This window comes from Anopheles arabiensis, chromosome 2 (genome assembly GCF_016920715.1).
Source record: "Anopheles arabiensis isolate DONGOLA chromosome 2, AaraD3, whole genome shotgun sequence".
Classification (NCBI taxonomy): domain Eukaryota; kingdom Metazoa; phylum Arthropoda; class Insecta; order Diptera; family Culicidae; genus Anopheles; species Anopheles arabiensis.
Genome location: NC_053517.1, coordinates 57,031,627 through 57,054,032, shown reverse-complemented (window position 1 = coordinate 57,054,032; position 22,406 = coordinate 57,031,627). Strand labels below are relative to the sequence as shown.

Here is a 22,406-nt window from a genome sequence, read left to right as displayed (position 1 = left end):
CGTAATTTTGATTTTCACTAGCGCATCTGGCGGCGGCTGACCGAAGCATTTTGCCAAACAATTTGAAGCCGCTCCAGAAAATAAGTTATTTCTCCATGTTTTTTACATTAACTGGACTGGAAAAGCTTTGTAATTGATAGATAAACCTATTGTGCAGTTCAGCCGTTTTCGCATCAAAAAACGATGAAAAAACTACTTAATTTTGAGATCCGGCACAACCATTCCCTCGATGACCAAAAAAAGCATCCTCCAGCCGCCGCCAGATGCGCTAGTGTAAATCAAAACTACACTACGGAGTACGATCAATGTAGCCCGGCCTTTAGAAAAATCAATGATTTCATGTTCAATTGCATTGGAGCTGTAACCAGGGCTTATGCTGGGACCATTGGCCTTTATCGCATACCATTTCGATTGCGATCGAAATCGATATCCGATGAACAAAAGTTCATTTTGAATGTAAAAAATTCACTTTGGCATCGCATACGGATTGTTAATTCGAACGTAATCGAAATGGAAAAGTCAGTTTCGACCAGTAGACAGATCCTATGTAAAGCTGTCAACAATTTTGTCGACAATTGGTATCGCATACGCTCTTTGTCGATGAAATTCATTTCGAAAAGGTACGGAGTAGTCAAAATCTCTTGTATTATCTATTATCTATATATGTATATATATATATATATATATATATATATATATATATATATATATATATATATATATATATATATATATATATATATATATATATATATATATACATATATATATATATATATATACATATATATATATATATATATATATATATATATATATATATATATATATATATATATATATACATATATTTTATAATCCCATTCAAACATTCCAGGGCAACAGAGAAGGATTAGTAAAAAAGGAGTAGATGTGGCTATCCGACTGAAATGATGTTTTTATATGAAGTTTTCAACTGCTCGACATTTTAACCACGTTGCTATGGTGGCAAACACCATTCCACTCCACTGCCAAATCGATCGGTTAGCGAAGATTATGATTGAGAAAATGCAATTGGATAACATTGGAAATTTGCTAACCGATCGACTAAATTATCCACTCCGTTATCGATTTTCGTTCCCGATCAGGCCCATATTACATTTACTATAAATCCACACTTTCCACAAATTATACCGCTTGCGCGTACTAAAAAAACGCTTCATCCTGGATGTAGTTTGCTATAATTATTTTATTTGACGTAACGTCTTACGCGAACATGGCAACCTATACAAGCTTTCGAAACTTAATTCATTACTACTGCAGCCAGATATTCAATCCTTTCTACGGGGCATGTAATTGAGTCAATCGAATTGAAGACTGTATCATGGGACCGCCCGTTTGATATTTATGTATTTTGCTATAATATACAACACAATTTCACGTCTGCAAGTTTTTATAGCAAAGTGTTGAAATATTTCCATAGTAACGGTCGTTTTCAACCATTAACTATAAAATTGAAAATTGCTGGAAATTTGAAATATTTTTAAAATATTTCTCAACTGATCCGTTGCAATCCACGTTAGGCCCGGGTCTATGAACATATTTCGGAAATATTTGTTCTATGGCAACATTTCTGGATATTCCTATTTACATACTTCATTTACTCGGAGGAAGACGAATGTCTACACTCGCGCTTGTCTCGTTTATCCGGTCCAAGTGGTTTAGCAGTATCGTCTAAGTCAGGGGACGGCCGAATAAGCCAAATTCTACACAAAATGTTTGTAGAGTTCCATGCGAAGAGCCAAATAAATAAGCCAAACCAAAAATTGCATGCAATGTAAATGAAATATTTAAACGATCATTTCGAAATCAAAGAGCCTCATGCGGCTCGAGAGTCGCACTTCTCTGATCGCTGGTTAAGCATTTGACCCGGCATTCCATTGAAACACCCGGCTAAAGCTAGCGATTTTTTAAACACAAGAAAATATTGTTTACCAATCGAATAAAGTGTTTAAAAAAGATAGCTAAAGTCTTATCATTTCGAATTAAGATCAAATCACCTGTTGCTCGAAGTAATACCAGCATAAATATTTGACTGTATGACAATCAAAACGTATTAGGTGGAGTCTTATCGCGTTTGCCTGAGGCCCGTGCATGGTTCATTAACTGTAGTGTCTACGACCAAAAAATACACGTTGTTCTATGACCGTTTATTCGGGTAGGACCATATATTTTGTATGGGAGATTGCAATTATGCGGATTCAAAAGAGTGTTTTTTTATCTGCTTATCGTATTTGCATGAACTTTTTATCAGACGTTAGTCATCTTGTTTGTCAACTAATTACATTATTCTAGAATGTAAAAAATAGTTTTTCTATTTATTTCAAATCGTACAACCAGACATATCGAGTAGAGGTATGTCAAATGAAATAGAACCGTGCGGTTCATTCAGTTCCCGCTAAAAAATGAAAGAACCAGTTCACATAAACAGAATGGTATGGTTCATTTGAAATATCACAATATAATAAGAATCTACAAAATGAGCGCATGCATTCATGATCATTTTTAAAAAGAAAAAAACAAGTAGTACAAGTATTTTTCGATTTACGGTATTGATGCGGACCGGAGACAATACCGGACAATACGGACCGGAGTATTTCGAATATTAGCGTATGTCAAATTTCGAGGTTCTCGGTCAAATTTTAGATAATTTTAAATAATTTTGCTGGAAATAGCAGGTTTTAGTCATTAAATTAATTATTTGATCTGATGTCAAATGAAGATGAAAATGTTGCACCTTTTGAAATAGTTTTATAAATCTAAATAAAATGGAATTTAATTGTAGTTGATAAATGATGTGTCAAATCAGTTCAATTTGCTCAAAGAACAGCCAAATTTAGAATATCGCGTAAAACGAAATCGCTTCTGTCGAGTATGGCGTATTTCAAGGAATACCTGTTTGTGCAAAACCAAGAAAATTGGATTTTAATCTGCGCAATGCTTACTTTTCAGGAAACCAGGCCAACCGATCTTTAGTTTTACCGATTTTAGAATTGTGTAACGATTCACAGACTCTACAAGTTAAAATTCAATTCACTGCCAACTATTGAAAATGTGCTTTTTAGTTGACACATTCCTGACCCGACCATAGTGACTGACATGACCATAGTATCAAATTATTATGAACGGATTACGACCATAATAATGACAACTGAACGATCTTATGAAGTGTCACAATAAAGAACCATTCTGCTTTGGATAGTTGCTTAGGCAACATCTTTAGCGTTTCACCTTTAGTCTTCAACCTTCAGTTCTTGCGTCTTCAGTTCTTCCGCCTTCAGTTCTACAGACAACGGCCTTCTGTCAGTTGATTGTTGTAAAATCAGTGCACATTATAATACAAACAAAAATCTGAAAATTTCTCGACAAGTCATGATATTTTTGTGATTTTTTTTCCAAAACCAGGTTTTTTTATACAAACGCATCTATTTTAATTTAACTGTCAGCCAACTATTGAGCGTTCAACTAAAAATCATACCGACTAAAAACCGTTCAACTATTGAATTCTGACTGTATTGCGAATGAACGTTCACGTGATAAATAATATTTTTTACCTTTGTTCCTAACCTAACAAAAACTAAGGCAGCTCGGGATTCTGAGGCGGGATCGGAAAGAGGATAAGGGAAGATTGAAATCAAACAGAAGGAGGGGTATCCCTTTGGCCCTTTTCGATTCAAATTTTAAATTTTAGTTTTAATAGTGACACGCGCTGGTAATTGCAAGAAAATTGTTAATTCTTTCATAAATTTTACAGGAAGAGTATGTTTGCCTCTAGTAATAGTAAATGTTTGAGGGTATGATGAATTTTCTATGACTCTCTGCTATCAAATAACAGCCAAAATGGCCAAACTAATTTTGGCTAATATTTGACCTCGTTCCTACACAGTCCTTGGATTCAACTTGGATTTGAGTGTCGTAGCGTGTGTTAAATCGTATCACAAGCGAATACACTCGTGTCATACGCATATTCAATAAGGCGTTACCACCAAAGTTATAAGTCAACCAAGTCCCTATACCCACTTTGATAACAACATTCAAAATTTAAATCGAAAAATGTCAAACTGCCTGTAACGATCTTTTTGCATCTCGTAAAATCGTTCTACTTGACGGGACCACGTTCCTACACATATTTTGTTCTCCATATATTTACATATTCACTTTGAGTTTGCAGCAGGTACTATCCCTTGAATGTCGGCGACATTACTGCACAGTCGGTGTTTAGGATTGCAATGCGCCAAAATATAGGCAATTTGATTTACACCTTAATCAAGCCACAATACGACAGCAGCGCCATCTTAAGGCGATAAAGCAACTACTGCACACTTAACAATAGCGCTATCTACATAGTTAGTTACGCAAATCATGGGGTAAAAGGGTGTTGTATTAGTTAATAATTGTGAAGCATTTGTATATTAACGGTAAGATAGGAAAATTTTGGATTTCTCTAAAAATGTCCTAAATTTCACAACAAAAATGCATTTCATTTGTAAGATATGTTGTACTGAAGGGCTTCATATATCTTCTTCTTCTTCTATTTGGCAAAACATCCTACGCGGACATGCTGACCTGTACATCATTTACGCCGTCGAATAGACAGTCCTTGCTACCGGGGGACGGTCTCTTCTAGGACTGAACACACGAGTTGACGACTGTTTCATGTAATTGATAGTATTCATTTATAGTATGATTTTTTGTATCATTTTATTAGGCGATTTTTTTTAACATGGTATTTATATAGACAGTTTATAATTTCAGTGGCAATATTCAATTGGTCCAAATGTGAATTCGAAAACTGTAATATAAATGGCTAAAATTATACTTGATGAAGCTTCACAACAAGTTAATAAACTACCTTCATTTGGCTTATATTGGAATAAGACTTATGCTTACAACCCATAAGGGCCAGCATAGTTACACTTACTTTAAATTTAATTAAATTCAATTACATGTGACAAGGAACATTATTGCTCTGGTATTATTAAATTGCTGCCCATATCGTACCCATAAGATTTTAATTTAAAGGTAAAAACAAGAACGACGTGTGTAAAGATATACTGCATGACGTGTGTCATACATTCTGAAATGCGGGTGTGCTTTGTCTTAGATGTCGGATGTTTTATTGTAAAAGGTTATTTTATATTCTTGTAAAGGAGCAGAAATATGCAATCTCGTTTGATGTGATGTATGATGTAAGAATATGTTAAATGTAATAGACTACTGCAAGAATCTTCAGATCGGAGAAAGTAGATATCATAGTAGGTAAATAGGTAACATTGCACGAAACGATTGTTCGATGGCGAATTTTTCGAAATCCGTTTCGCGTTTCCATGGCACGATTCTTATCGTTTCGCGTTTCGAATGGCACGGTGGATTCGAAAATGATGATTTTGTGAACGTATACACATTAACACTCATTATTACCGTATGCAAATCACTAGAAATCTTTAAATGAATGCACAGGAATACCAAAACTAAGTTTAAATATCAAAATGCACAGTTTTCTTTGCACCAATCAAAAAATAACAAACAAAGATTCGTACCATCCGGCCTACAGCAGGATTTCACGAAAATGATTCGCCAAACTTTTCAAACACGGCATATTCTGCTAGAAAATATCTGTCAAACACACTTTTTCACTGAGCTAGGGGCAAATGAGTCAAGCAGACTGTGGTAAATCTTTTTCAAGCCATTCAAGCTATCCATCGCTAGATGGATTAAAAACATATTTGCTTGCAATCTATTGACGGGACGAGAGAAACATCGTGTTTTTTCATCTTTAAACAGTAGTTTTTGATTGTTTCCTGGTCATAAATGTTCTAACGGTTGTATATTGTGAATTTCTTAATACAAGAACCGGTGTTATACAAATTATTTTGTTAAATTACGAAAATTGTATCCTGCTAAGATTCGTGGCATGTGAACGCATAAATATTGACGAATCTTTTTTTGACACTTGTTTCTGGTGGAAGGGGAAAGATTCACGAAGAAAGATATGCCGTGTCTGAGCGTGCCTTATCGAATAGTGTTTAGCACATTACAAAACACTGTTACATTACACGTTTGTCTTTGAATTAAGCCAGAATACCGCTAAACATGTATGATGGCCCAGAAGACTTTGGGCTGTGCAATAAATAGGATCGAAGCAAGCATAAGTGTTTTTTTTTTCTACAAAAAATCAAAAATTGCTACCTAATCGTGAGAATTAACTATATTTGTTCTATTTCAACCAAATTAAACGATTCTTAGTGTACAAATCCATTCATTGTGAAAGAAATGAGTCGAAATATTTTCATATTTTCATATTTTAAAAACTTCTAAAAATGACTTAATACTTAAGGACTCTTTAATAAAAAAAAAGTAGACACAAATGCTCATTTTCACGAAAAATGCTGGTTTTCATTAATGTTTTATTGTTATTTGGATAAACAACAATGTATACGCAGTATGCAATAATAGGGCGAGGGCCCCAAATGAAAAATTACCCTGTATGATTTTGTTTTACAGAATTTATTTTTTTTATACATTTTTCAATTCATGAAAAAAGTAGACAATTTCTCGCAACGAAGCTCAAACTACTTCGTTGAGTCGTCTTGCATACATGACTAAGACTATAACCATCGGCAACACGGTTTAAGTACATTTAAGTAGAGGTCGGAGCTAGCAGTACAGGGAGAAGCTCACTGCACGGTTAATGGGCTAAAGTAGACATGTCTCTTAATCATTACGTTGGCCAAAGTCACGTTTTTTAACATGCGTAACACTTGAGAAGAAATCAAACAAACCTGTTGTAAAAGATGAGCGTAGTATATGTACTTATTCGACTGTTTCCTTTCGCAGAAAACACGGTAGTCAGCTGTAAATGCCACATACCCTCTTTAGTAAAACAAAACATTCCGCCAGTCAGTTGCCCTGGATTGTTGGCCTAGTTGAGTTCAATGTAGCTTTGAATATTCTGATGAAATATAAAACTAGTTGGAATACATAAAAAATATTAAATATATCTTGTATAGAGCAATAATTCATACATCCAATCGTTTTTCTCTATTATAGTCGTTATTTGAAGAACCATGTTCTTTGCTTTGTTCAGTCATCTCTACATTACATCATTTTACTATCCTTGTTCAAGAGCCTTCAATGCGTGGAGGGAAATACTTAATTATACTAATTAATACGTTGGACTTTTGCTTAAATAATAAGTAGATCTAAAACAATTAAGTGTGTCACATCGGAATTAAACGTTCGGGCGTATTTTCCAATGTACTACAAAGAAAAAAAGAATTTTACAAAGGCTAATCCAAGCTGATGTCTGGTATTATAAGCAAATTATTTAAGAAATATTTTATATTTTAAAATATGTGTTATATTTTTTACTAATTTTTCCCGTTTATTTTTCTTTTCAGAACTCAATAATCCACACTACAGCTTATACATAGTAGTATGCTATGTATAAATGTGTTTTGATGACCTGACTTAAATTACTGCTTTGAAGCTTGAATTTAAGTTTCGTCGATTGTATTTTTGTTTGCTGCTCGCCTTCTATCCATAGCTCCAAAGCCAAAGAGCATCGTCATTTGGCAAGCACATAGCAGATCAACAATAAAACATGACTACAACTTTATCCATCTGATCGAACGAATTACAACAACATAAAATTGCGAAACGAACAACCAGTTATGCTCTGATAATCACTCTAATATTTGCGTATCCACGAATTCATTTTGGTACAGCTACAAAAGGTTCAGGTTGCTTTTGATTACCATTGTATATGCGTTTAGCTAAAGATAGCTGAAAAAGTCCTCACCTTTTGAACGTGTTACGATACATTTACGTTACGATATATTTCGCTACAGCGATAAAAAATCATCTATAAGTGCTCTTGGCGATATCGCGTCGATTCTTGAATCATATGATTGGAACATCGCAAACACCATTCAATGACATAGTTGGTGATCGAAAACACAATCCATTAGTAGCCAGTTCTCTCTTGGAACATTCACGAAGGTATCAGTGTTGTTCGATAGGATTCGGTGGCCCCAAAACCAAAGCGACGACTGTATAGCTACGCATTTTCATGTGATATCTTTTTGTATTTTATGCCACCAATTGTGAGCAAGAAATTAAACATCAAATTCCACATAAATTCATGGATTTATGATACTCATTTGCCCAATGCGACACACACATTGGTGTAGCTAACGGAGCTAAGTTGTCTGGTCAAATAATCGTTACTGTCATATTCACTTGCAAATTTCTCAATCAGTCAGATCAATCCAAAGACAAAAGCTAAACATTCACCATGACTATGAGTACAAATAACTGTGAAAGTATGACATCATACTTCACAAATTCCTATATGAACTCAGATATGCACGGCCACTACCCGGGGACGGGGGTGGACGGCCTGGACACGAGTCAACAGATGTACAGTCATCATAACCAAGCCCACACGAACCAGGCAAACATGCCACCATATCCGAGGTTTCCTCCCTACGATCGAATGGGCTACTATCAACAAACGATGGATCCAGCGGGATACGCGAGGGCAGACAGTCCGTCAAGTCAGGTGGGTGGCGTGATACCTCCTCAATCCAACGGCAATCCGTTACAGCAGACGCAAGTACAACCCCAGCAACAGCAACCTATCGTTTATGCGAGCTGTAAATTACAGGCTGCCGTTGGCAACGGTCCAAATGGGCTTGGTACGTATGGGACCGAGAATGGGTCTCCTCCGCTGGATCAGATGGGGCATCATATGGGCACAGCACAAATGACAATACCTCAGCACCATATGGGTCACTCGCAAGGACAGGTAAATTGAACAGGCAATTGAATGAATCGGTATTTTGAAAAGTAATCCAGGTTGTTATTGCAAATGCCTTGTTTGTTTGTTTAAGATGTTATGTTTTCATTTATTAACGAAACATCTTTGCTAGTTATTTTTTACGCCATATCGTGTCTAATTATTCTCGTCCTACCACTCTTCTTAGACCGTTTTCCGAATATGTTATCGATAGAAATAACATTATTAAACACTTTCAAGATGTTTTGCCCAGCTGTCATTATTTGTGACATTCGGAGTGTTAAAAACATCCCGCGATTGTTGAATAATGCTGTTTCTCACTGGGAACTAATCCGGAAAGCAGTGTATCAAGTACTATCTTCCTAAACTAATAATTGAGTAATAGCTGGTACTCCAATACTAATTTGTATATCAAATACTAGTTTTGAATCAAAAGTATAAAACAACTAAATAAACCGGAAAACCAAACTAATGTTTTTGATAACATTGATTTCGAAATTTTTCGAATTACTGAAGTTTTGCACTCTGGACTTAACGCAAAATCTGCCATTCATCCATATTTTACATACCATATAAATTTATAACTGTTTAACTTCCAAATATTTTTTAATAAGCGTTTACACTTATAATTGTAATATGTGTTAATGACAAAGTACGACCAAGTAAGCAAATTGTTTGTATAGAGCAGTTGTTATGTTTGCTGCATAACTTTTCATATGATTGTTGTTTGGTTTCCCAGGAATGCTATCCTGAACAAGTACATCAAACCCCACAACACATGGCAATGTATACGAACGCGGGCGGAGGTCCACCGGGTGTAACACAGCAGCAGCCAAATATGATGCATCAGCAACCTCCTCCACTCCATCAAGGACAACAAGCTCCGCCAAATAGCCAAAATGCTAGCTCTGGTCTTCAGTCGCCTTTATATCCTTGGATGAGGAGCCAGTTCGGTAAGCTAACAAAATGGGTGATATTTTTTAAAGTTTTAATGTAAGTACTATAGTTTTTGTATTTTTTTTCATTGTCTGTAATTATGATGTATATCTACATTTGCTGTATTTTTATATGGAATCAGAATCGTACTTCTGCGATTTGATGCTGGACATTGCATATCTCGTAAGGCTCATAAATAGCTCCCACAACGATAAGGTTTAGGGAAAAGGTTTGCATGATCTATTTCTTGGGGCAGTCCCATGGTACATCAACTCGAACGAATTTTCAACATACACGTCGTGGGTTCAAGTCTCATACCCGGCTGTTTGACCTAAATAAATCTCGAAAACCGATATCGGCCGGCATGACTGCGTAGGTCGTTATGTCAACAAAAAGAAAATCTGTGGCTGTAATAGAAATATCGGATTTTTTTTCACTGTGAACCCTCTTTTCTTATACTTAAATGTTTGAAGTACGATTATGAAATGTTTGAAGTACGATATGTACGCTAAATTTCTCGTCTGTTTATATTTTTTTTTAGATTTTTTATAATACTAGTCAGGGAAACTTACTATAATGAAATGTATGTGTTTCCCTGACGTCAAAATGCATAATTGGAAGATAGGGGATTCTTTTGGGAAACAAGTAAACGCCAACACATGATCAGTCGAATTATTTTTCGATTACAATCCTTCCACAAGGGTTGAGCCATTTTGAGCTATCTAGCTGAAGTCAATTTTCAGCTCAATCATTAAACCAGTACGTAATGTCGTGTATGCGTCAAATGTATTGTGTCAAAATGGCCTCCTAATGATTTTTTAATTTTATGCTTCACAATCGTCCATCTTCTTCAGCCTCGATTTGCCCCACTACCAAGAATGTACATGATCATTAGGCAGCTTGTGTAGAGTGACTGCGTACCAAGTAGTTATTATGTATTTTGTTGTGAAGGCACTGATGGTTTTTGATTGACAGGTTTTAATTTCATTGTACCGGTATACTCCAAATACATTAATGATAATTCTCGTTCCTAGAGTCGTTATTGGGCGCAAGGCATTCACTAGGAGGAGCGTTTCACCTGAAATGAAACAAATAATTTCAACATCAATCATCAAGCAAGATACTTAGTTGATTCGAATGTGTGAAAAACTATGTAAAGGATTCTAAAGACTTTGGTCTGCCATTTTGTTAAACCAAAATGTTTAAAACAATGTCTTGATTTTTTGGTCATTAGAAACCACAATACAACACGTAAAACATTTTTTTAATGATAGCAATCATTGTCAATTGCTAAAATACTTTCGAAATCGAAATTACGCCATTTTCAATAAAACAAATAAGAACATGTATAACTTTCTTTAGTTCTACAGTGCATGAAGTGTTTGTCTAAAATACAACAAAAACATATATAGTGAAATCCTTCTAAGATGGAGTCTCTTCAAGATGAATTATTGAAGTTAAACATTGAAGGTCCCGTCATATTCCATACATTTTAATTCTATTCAAGATGATTTTAGTTGCATATGCGATTTGGAAAGGTGATTTTTTGCATGACAGTTCACAAAAATATTGATCAAAGGATGTCAGGTTTTTCCCACGGTTTCTTCGATACTTCATAGTTTTCTTCAAATGAATATCTCTCTAAGCTGACTGTTCTTTAAAAATTCACCTTAGAGAGATTTCACTGTATAATAATTTTGTCAAGCTAAAATACAATAAGCATAATTCAAGATTACAAAGACATTATTCAAATGTTTTGCTGTATAACTTCGGAGATTTTAAACTTTTTGTTGCATGTTCGACATTGTAGCTTACCAGTGGCATGTTCGATCCGTTACTTTCTTTTAATTTGTTAAGGAAAATCCTTTCCAACAAACCAGCAGGATATGATTGAGCAATTGTTTCTTGAAACAATGTTCGGTCATTCTAGTATGTACGACCTTAGGTTATGTTATTTCAAGTTACGACTGCCAGCTCGGTGGGATGTCCCATCGACCTTTTTTGCATGCTGCGATATCCTACGTCTGACTGACAATGCGATGCGTGCTCTACTTTTACCGGATCAATGCAAATTTTTCACCCAGTTTTGCATTTTAAGCTAGAAGAAAATGCGTAGTACCAGCTTGACTTTCTATAATTCCCTTTTTGTTTCTGTTTGTTCCATTTTGGTTCTTCTTTGGTTCAGTTGGTTCTTGCCAACAAAGTTGACAAGGGTATTGCTCTCAAATGCGGAATACATTCAATTTTGTATGCTCATTTTCAATACAATTTATGGCGTAATTTACAGCCTTTCAAGTTGGCTATCGCAAATTACTTGCTATTTACACGTATAAAACACTGTTGCATTCAATCAGGTATAATACATACATTGCAGAAGTAAAGCTGAAAGAAAATAACAGATATTAGCCACACGTAAAGTTAACCATAGACTCTAGTTTCAAAGACGGTATGGTAATTTGCTATAATATTCGATGCTGTTTTATTTATTGATATAATATGATACCAACATTTCATGAGTTTGAGAAAAGCGGCCTCTTGGGTCATCTTTGCGAAGACTACCATGACATAATCCCGACCATACATTGTAAGATTACCTTTGTACACCTTCATACGTCATCTTAATGTAACTTATCCTCATTTTCAAAATGAGTTGGACTCCTACATGCGTTGTGGAAGCAAAAAGGGTATCTTAAACCGAGAGTCTTAAAACGCCATCAGGTGATACCGAAGCAATCAAGCTGGTGGGTAACACTCGATGCACTCCTGATGATGGTTCCTATCCGTGCACATCATGATTACCCAGAACCTTTTGCACCTTGTGAAATTGTAGTCTTGCACATACAATCTGAAACCCCGCAAAGTGAACCCTTAAAATAATTCATTTTCTTTTGCAATGTGATCTACATTCTGCTTACCATCCTTTTTCTTACAAGTGCAAATAATTTATTTGGACGTTAGGAATCATGTCTTGAATTTTCTTAGTTCATCAGCGTGTAGTATTCAACAAAGATAAGCAACCCCAATCCGCACATGACACCGATTCTTTCCTATGTGTAGGAGGAAATTTGATGAAAAATCTCTTTTGATTGTGTTTCCGATGTTGATAAATGCTACCACCGGCGTCGTTTATGGACAAGGAAAGCGAACATGTATGCGTTGAAGTGTGTGAAGCATCACTTCCGTTTGCGTTCATGCGTCGGAAAAACGGGCATTCAAAAAAACGGTAGAAAGAGTGTGTCCAATCTTTCCTTTGACTTACGTTATAGTTTATATTATATTGTTCATCCAACAAGCCTTGTTCAACAAGGCTTATACACTTTTTAATAAATTTTCACTGACACAAACTGTATACATTGAGTACTGCAGAATAAGTATCGGAAAAGAAGATAGAAACTTAATATCATATATCAAAACGTTTTTGATCCTTGAAAGTAAAAAGAAAAATAAAAAATAAAAAATGAAACTGTGAAAGTCTTCCATTTCGGCATTCCATGCCAAAGTGTTCCATTTTCAAGACTATGTACAAGGTAAGATTCTTCTTACCTCATCATTGCTTTGCATCCAAGAGTCTATAATATCATATAACTATCATATAACCATCCCAATATATTATACTATAATATAATATAATGAAGCATACTCTTTTGACATTAAATTACGTCTCTTTTTCATTTGTATCATGTAAAATCAAAAGCTTGCACAATCGCATCGACAGCAATATCAAAACTGCAATTTAACTCAATTTAATTAAAACTTATGTTTAAAATGTATTAGTTTATTTGCGTAACGGCTACACGTAATCGAGACGTTGTGATTATTCACTACAAATTGTAATGATAACGTCATACTCAATGATTTATCCTCAGGAATAAAAAAATGAAACATTTGTTTCATATTAACATTTTGTGTAGTTTGAATCGATTCTTTCAGTTGCTCAGTGTGATTAATCATTTTCAGACAATCTTTTGAAAATTGTGTTTTTAATGTTTTTGTTCTCAGTTAGGGATCATTTAGTTTTTAAATCCCAAATTTTTGGTAAATGCTGTTTAGAGAACTTTTTGTGCTTGTTAGTGAAATTGGATTTATATCCAACGGTAGTATTGTGCAAAATAAGTAAAACTAGACATATATTTGACCATTTTACGGTTTAGCAACTGGTGGTGTTTACATTAGCCTCTAAATTATTAGTTTATATTATTTAGAAGGTGTCGTTTATATTAGCGTCAGATACAGCTAATTTGTATTGTTCGTGATGCAATAAATACTTGATTGCTCTATAAATTTTGCTGTTGGTATGGTTTTGACGGTAATATAAGCGTGGGAAGTAACGATCACCCTTTTTTCCTGATTAGTGTTGGAATAGAGAACTATTGTTGCAGAAAATAAGCAATTGAAATTTTAGGGGGTCGATAAAAACTTAAAACTTAAAACGTAAAACGAGAGTTTTACGAACTAACGCAATACATAAAACTATAACCGAAAACGATTTATCGACTATCAATATAAATAAAGGGATACATTTTTTAATATATCAACATGATTGTCAACAAAAAAGTACAATGTGTTGAAAACTTTCAACTGAAGTATTCAACATTTCTTTAATGACACAACAGTAAGTGGTATACTTCACGGTTCACATTCAATTTATTCTTTAGAATTATTAAAACGTTGAAGAATCTCCTAGTTGAATAATCTCCGCATTGAAGAATCTCCTAGTTCAGCTACCGGCAAACTTGGCGACCAAAATAGCCAAATTATACAAAAATGTTCGTAAAGTTTCACGTGAAAGGCCAAATTGTTAAACCAAGAGTGAACATGTGTGAAAGTTTTATGCAATATATGAATTTTTTAGAGACGCCATCTTGCTATCAAAGAGCCGCATGCAGCTCGCAAGGCTTAGCAAACCGATCGGCAAACCGATCGCTGTCCTAGTTAATTCATTTGGGTCGGTCCCGTAATACAGTAGTAAACTCAAACGTCTTAATAACATGCCTATCATAGGTTCACATCACATATGGACCATGCCTCCCATACGTAGGACTGAATATCCTGCTATGTGTAATTAATAACTCACCGATAGCTAAGCCCATTAGTGATACAGGCATTCTTTTAATTACTAACAACGGTAATTGTGCCAAAAAATAAGAAGAATCTCATCCATGATTAAGCTTTATTAAACTCATGAAAACTGGCTTGTAAAGCTGGATTTAAATAGCGTTTAGTGTTTGTGTATATAAAACAAATATTTTCTCAGACACATGACGTATTTTCTCAACAAACATACCATCAAGAAATTGTGTTTTCCGCATTTGAATTCAGTCTCAGCCTCATGCGTGAATGCGTCAATTCACGGAGTGTATAATACCCTTTTAATTACCCCTATGAGATGTTTATGGTAACAGCACAAAACGCAGCAAAATTACTCATTTAATGCTCTTACTAGATAATATGGTACCTTTCGCTGTCCTCGATTATCATGTTATTAAATATTCATTTCTTGCTGGGTACTGACTGCTTCTGGGAGCTTGTTGTGTGCTGAGGGTCTGTGAACTTTATTATCCCTTTCCTCTATGGTAGCACTTAAAAGTTATCTTTTACTTCCTGAAGCTTACAGAAAATAATTAACTGCTTAAAAAAGTGTTGCAATTTTCTTAGCCATTGCTAGAGGCTTTTAGTTTAAGTTTCTAGTCCAAATTTCTTCGTGAATGGTTTGTTGGATTGGTTGGTTTTGTATATATTGTTAATAAAATACGGATCAAACGATTGATTATTTTTACATGTAGATGATGACGTTTTCAAAATTGTGTACACAACGAATGAACGAAATGTACATTTAATTATAATTTTTAGTTTTTTATACTTTGAAGATGATAAAATGGATAGATGTAATAAAATAAAAGCATGTGAGACCAAATCAGAGCAAATCTAAAGTTCAATTTTGTCCATAGCAAGAGTTAACAAAATATATAAAATACAGGTCAATATTCCGTACTATTTAAATATGTTTATTATTTAAATACTATTTAAACATTCAGCCTAATCAATGCTCGCTTGTGTAGTGAATGCTGCACAATGGTTTATTTGGACTTTTTGCTCTTAGCCTATGGACTGAAGAAGCAAAATTTTGCATATAGTATCGATGGGTAACTAAACACGACCAGTCTAAAAATACTTTCCCAATGCGAAGGAATACACTTCCTTTTTCAAAGCTTGACAGGTTCGAGCGTTTAAAGGCATACGAATCGAAATCGAAAAAAATGCCTCAGGTTTCTTAAAACCTGCATTTTTCTTCTACTCACATCCTGTGAAAAGAAAGCTGCGTACAAGAGATGAATAATAAGCATCGTCAACAGCGCAATACTTGGCCCATTCCAATGGCCCCTATCGTTTTTCGTTATTCTAAGGACGTGTATGCTCGGATCCGATGCGGTGAAACGTTTGCAAAGAGCCTAGATGATAGACCCATATCAACATATTTGACAGCCGACTGGAGTACAAACATGACCACCACCATAGCCCAAAAACCGATTGTTTTCACTTTTCTCCATCCGCTACCAGTGAAACTCCTATCCTTGCTTAGTGAAGAATGAGAGCTTATTTCCCTTCATTTTATTTTTCTCAAAAAAACGGAACATCAAGCATCATCAGTTTCTTCTAATACTTCTACTTCTACTTCTTATTCCCAAGAATTTAAAAGAGAAGATATTTGAATTAAACAATAAGAAAGCAGGATCACAGATTGACGGTAAAGTAAGATAAACATTTTTAGGATAAAAAAGAACAATATTTTTTACTCAATATTTTTATATAAGTTTATAGCATGCCTAAATCATTCATATTTGAAAAAAAAGTAACATTATCCGCAGAAAATAATATATCGTGATATTCCTCTTAAGACCGCTAGATATGCAAATGTTGCATCTTAAGGTTTGAAAGATGTTGGTCATTGTTCATAAATAAAATCAATAGCTATATAGACCGTATACATCGTTTTACCTTGAAAAAATTAAGTTATTTCAATTGTAATCTTTATATTTTACATACTCTAGATATTTATATGCTATTTTAATTATTCGTCAAAATATTTCTGGAATGTTTAGAACAAAGCATGTTTCTGATGCAAATGAAACAAAATTGCATGTGATACATGCGTGAACTTGAATTGTCAATCGATGTTTTTTTGTGTAACTAATAAATTTTCATGTGCATTACTTGAAATTGTTGTACTAACAGAATCAATAATAATACACAACAAACAAGATTGCTTTTTTGCCTGGGTACAAAAAAAAAATAGTAGCATTATTGAGCATAATTTAGAAAAGCCCTGAATGAGTCGCTTAACTGGCATTGGTTAATTATTTTTTATGGCAGTGGATTGAGATATTGAAACGGTATGTGTCAATAACATTTTCACAGAAGTGTAATAAATTTTAAAATGGCCAGTCCCATTCGATGAATTAACTTAAAAATCTTCAGACCTGTTTCAGTAGAAATATGTTTCAATCAAAAATGAGTAATGCATCTTACATTATATTTCATTACATTGTTTAAAACTGTTTTGTATCTTTCCTGACAATATTTGTACTTCAATAACCAAATTCAGCTTATATCAGCTTATATGAAGGAACATCAAACCAATCCAACAAATGTTATAAGTTTTGTTTACACTTTGAAGGCTTAAATTATTAAGGCTAAAAACCTTCTCTTCTGGGATGGTCCAGTGTTACAGTCGTCAACTCACATCACCGTCATCGGCTGGTATCAAGCCCTGTATTGACCGTGTCGTCCATACGTTGAACTAATTATACTGTTATGAGTAATCAATAGTCTCTGAGAGCATGCCCATTAGTGATACAGGCTGGATACCCGTTAAGGGTTGTGGCATCAAAGAAGAAGAAATCCTTAGGTTTGGTATTGGTGTGTAACCAATGTAAGTCTTTTAACTGTTAATTTTCCGCGCCCGCAATCCCGGATGCTGTTTCGCAACAATTCTTATATGCAGTTCATCTTCGATTTCGCGAACGCGAAATTTCAGTTCGTGTATTTTAATGCTAAGACAGCGGGCCACTTTTACGATATGATGTAAGTCAATCATATGCCAGCGGCACGATGCTTGAAAACATTAACCATACTCGGGATTGCGGAACGTAAATCAATCAGAAGCAATCAGCAATATAACAAGCAGAAGAACTATTCTTATACTTCAGATGCTTTTAATAATGCTCATACTGTGCAAACTGTAGACGTACAATTTTAGACTGGAGTATCAACCAAAATAATGTTTTCCCAACACCTTATAAATGTAAAAATTCTACGTGTTAGAAAAAAAAAGTTAGTTTAATGCTCTCAAAAACTTTATTATTATTATTATTACATTTTTTCATTATTGTAATTATAATTTTTATTATAATTTTTTTATTATTATATTTATTATTATTATTGTTATTACTTGTATTATTACATCGCTTAATTTTAAGATTAAGTAGTGCAACATCCTTTGTTTGTCCTTATAATGCCATACTAAAAGCATCTCATTCATTTCCATTATGCAATTGATTTACAGAAAAATAGTTAAACAAGAAGATTTTACTAATATTGTTTATCTTTTTGTATTTTTTTTCTAGAACGAAAACGTGGGCGGCAAACTTACACCCGTTATCAAACCTTGGAACTGGAGAAAGAGTTTCACTTCAATCGCTATTTAACACGACGACGAAGAATTGAAATTGCACATGCTCTATGCTTGACTGAACGCCAAATCAAAATCTGGTTCCAGAATCGACGAATGAAGTGGAAAAAAGAAAACAAAACCAAAGGTGAACCGGGCTCGGGTGATGAAAATGACATGACACCACCGCAGTCTCCAGCATAAAAACGGCACGGTACCGTCGAGAATCGTTCAAAGCAACAAAAATTACTTCTCGCACCAAACACAAATAGGAGTAACTGCCGTCCGCGTGTTAGCAGATAATCGGAATCGAGTTCCTCCATCATTAAAATAACGATCTAGGATCAAAAATTTGAGTCTTCGCAGTGACATGAATACAAAACGGTGTGTGTTTCAAGTGTGTGTTACTATTCTTTTGCCTATCGAATTATTTGAGCTCCAATACAATCATTTTATTTACATACATGGTGGTTATGGTTTCGTATTTGAAATTAATCACATACATTTATAATCTCGTTGTACTAGCTAAAGTAAGCAACACATCAAATATGAATTCATTCGGATCATGTAGCGGTCAATCAAATGTATTTTGGGCAGAAAAATATTAGGAATGCGCGATGTAATAAAAACAACTTATGTGACCTCAAACTTAATTTTAAAGACAGAACTAAACAATTATAAGAATTGACTTTCATACATAAACACGCAAAATGGCCAGCAGGTCGTTAAATTACTACATAGAAATTAAACATAAACTGTTACTAGTAGGTTGTACACTATCAAAGAAAACAAATTGTGTGTACAAGGATTTCTAATAAACATGGACTACTCTAACATAGTAGTTCCAATGACGATGTGTAGTCGAAACGAGGTCATAGAAAAAAATCATCATGGAATTGTATAAAGAAAGGTCAAATCAGAGTATAAAAAAGGAAAGAACTGGGTTAACTCATATGAATGTACAAAATTGCGTCAGTGACCGCAACCATTTCTCTTAGAGGAATATGGATTTTCATCCAAACGTTGTGGTGCGACTAATTATAATTAAACAAAAAGAGACAAATGTATACAATTATATTACAAATATTGTGAACAAAAAAGTGAAATACGCATAATTTGAATCCAGAAAATTCATCATCTGAATAATGTTGGAAAACTGATTCGAAAACTGAAAACATATAAGAGAGAAAACAAATAGTCTGCTTGGTCCTCATGTAACATCAACAAACAACTTGCATTACCAAAAACATGGATCACAATTATATGAATTCGATTCAAAACTTCACTTTGATTGTCACAGTAAAAAAGAAAAAAAATCAATAGCTGTGATGCTCTTACGTAAAACAATGAATCAAACATGTGAAATTCGAACCAGTTGCTGTGTATTGGAATAATAGGATCATATTGTAAATGTGACATTGAGTAAAGCAAACATCGTTTTAATTCACTATTACAGTGACGATTCGAATTTCTGTAAGCAGAATGGCTCAGAGTACATAGCATAAAGCATTAGAAATATGTTGTCTAATTCTCTTGAACTACATGTTTTTCTAAGCCACGAAGAAACAACAACATTTCAAAGCAAGAACCCCCAAAATGAACTCATACCAAAGTCAATAGAATAATTATGTTTTTTAAGCTCCTTTTATCAGCATCATAGTTTTCATAGTAATCATCAGCAATTCATGAGTTTTTGTATTCTGTTCAGCTATTTGCAATACCCTGCAATTCATTGTTTGTTTGTTTTTTTTCTTCATGAAATGTTTTACTGTTATTGTATCAGAACGACGTATCTAGAAATATGAACGTAATTTATTATCATGACAAGCTTTAGTTACTCGCTCATTAAACAAACTAGTAGAACAAACTGGTAACAAGCTAAAGTGAATACACAAACACAATGACAACATAATTTTAAATGTCTCAAATAACAAGAAAAATCCGAATTATTCCTTAAGAAAGACATAATAAAACACCCAGTGGAATAATAGTTAAGGAAAATGGAATCTGGTCAATATTCTCCTTCGAGATGAATGTGCATTATAAATAAGTGCACCATTGAATAAATTTTGGTAATTTACCGTCTCATGCTAGGCGCCTGAGACCAAAATGATGAAAAAGGAACCCGTAACGTTGTATACGATTTTGTACAAAAATCTTACAGTCGCTATTTACTGTGCTATTTAAATAGTAGAATTTACTTGACACTGATTGTATACATTTTTTTTAAATTACGTTTTCAGGATAATAAGAAACATAATTGGATGGGTTAGAGTTTTTATCATCTCACATGAATGTGTGAATCTGTAAGTTGCAGGTAAATTTATTTTGTTGTGATATTATGGAATTTAAACTTTTCTACTTGTCTGCCTAATGTTGGCACAATGTTCAACTCATCAAAATCAAAACATAAGGGAGCATTCAGAAGCCTAATTTCCAAAAAACGAATATACGTAAACAATGATACATTGAAAGTAGAAAAGCAAACCGAAAAATAACAGTAATTTATAAATATAACAAGATTTGGTGGTTTGATTTGCGATCGCCGTTCTGAAAAAAGCAACAAAAACAAATAAAGCAAGCACAAAAATAAACATAAAAACTGTTAGCCTTTAAGGGACTGTGTAACTGTAAAGCAAAACGAAATGATAATATGTATCTTGGATGATCGGAACAAACTCTAGGAAGTGTTTGTTGCCATCGTTTTGTTTCTTTTTTTTTTAGAAATAGTAGCACTAGCTGCGCCCAAGTGACATGAAAATTGTGGTGACATCTCTGATTGAAATATGAAAGTGGAAGTATGTAAAAACTGTTTCCGTAACATTTTTTCCTTCATGTAATTGCTGCAAAAATATCAAGATGATAAAAGGGGACAAAATCTACAACATTATTTTAGCTTGATTTTGGAAGAAACAGTTTACCAGGAGTTGGCCGAAAGAAATTGGATGTATTAGATGTCCACAGAATTTAACCATTTAGCATAAGAGCAGAAAAAGCAACCTTGCAAAGAAGGTCCAGTAATTTACTTATTGCTGGTACACACAAAATTCAAACAGTAACAGCAAATACATGTCCCATCCCGTGATTGACACAAAATTTATCACGTGAGCACAACAAGTGAAACAAAGAAAAAACCAACAAATGTGTAACTAAATTTGTACATAAAACTAAGTCCCGAAGGCAGCCAGAAAGTAATAAATGCGAAAAACAAAATCCAAATTTCAAAGCATGAAAACAATATTCTGCAACATTTCGACGAAATCGTAAAGATCGTTGAATCATTGAACCACGCCTACTGCGCAGGTGTAACACACTTTACCACGCCTATTTTACAACAAAACAAGATGAAGAAAATTCGGAATCATGTTCAGATAACGAAGCCATTACGAAATATTTCATATGTTGAAATATTTCGCGAATGACTCAGAGCTAGCAAAACAAACAAATATTAGATTTTTTTCATTTCGTCTTCATCTCTAGTCGCTTATTGCGTCTTTTATAAATGCTCTATGAAAATATCTGCCGATTTGTGTTTATACGAGTCAATGTGGTTGAAAGTGAACGAGTGCATTTCTATATTGAAAATTTCATTTTGAGCTCGAACAAGATTTTATTCTCAAAATCATAATAATTCAAGGTAAGTCATTATGTAGTCCGTTTTATTACATTTAAAAAGTTTTTAGTTTTAGCTAACTCTTATAACACTACTAGAAACATTTAAATTAAATCATCATTGTGAAATTCTGCTATTCATTGGCATGTGTTGTGAGGGAATTTAGGCAACCTAAGACTTAAGCTTAAATATTTTGCCTGGCGTTCATAAATCATAGTATCTGACTAGGAACGTCAGAAATAATCATTTATTAAAACAATTTTTCTTGTATTTATACCCAGTTTTGCACATGTGCTACATGCGAAGAAAGGTTTGCTCCAAAAACGATTGAGAGACTGTCATCTGGATTT

General features: G+C 34.1%; 1 protein-coding gene across 13 annotated transcripts in view; it reads left to right on the top strand.

The window, feature by feature from the left end:
• Nucleotides 1-21,656, top strand: part of LOC120899091 (homeotic protein antennapedia) — a 92,057-nt gene extending 70,401 nt beyond the window's left edge. For 12 of the 13 annotated variants that reach the window (XM_040305422.1, XM_040305421.1, XM_040305420.1 and 9 more), the window contains 3 exons: nucleotides 7,440-8,848; nucleotides 9,579-9,792; nucleotides 18,400-21,656. In XM_040305422.1, the coding sequence (XP_040161356.1) occupies nucleotides 8,336-8,848; nucleotides 9,579-9,792; nucleotides 18,400-18,647 (975 nt within the window). In that variant the 5' untranslated portion in view covers nucleotides 7,440-8,335 and the 3' untranslated portion in view covers nucleotides 18,648-21,656. The remainder of the gene's footprint in view (nucleotides 1-7,439; nucleotides 8,849-9,578; nucleotides 9,793-18,399) is intronic. The other variant, XM_040305430.1, reaches the window with a different exon arrangement.
• Nucleotides 21,657-22,406: the final 750 nt, after the last annotated feature.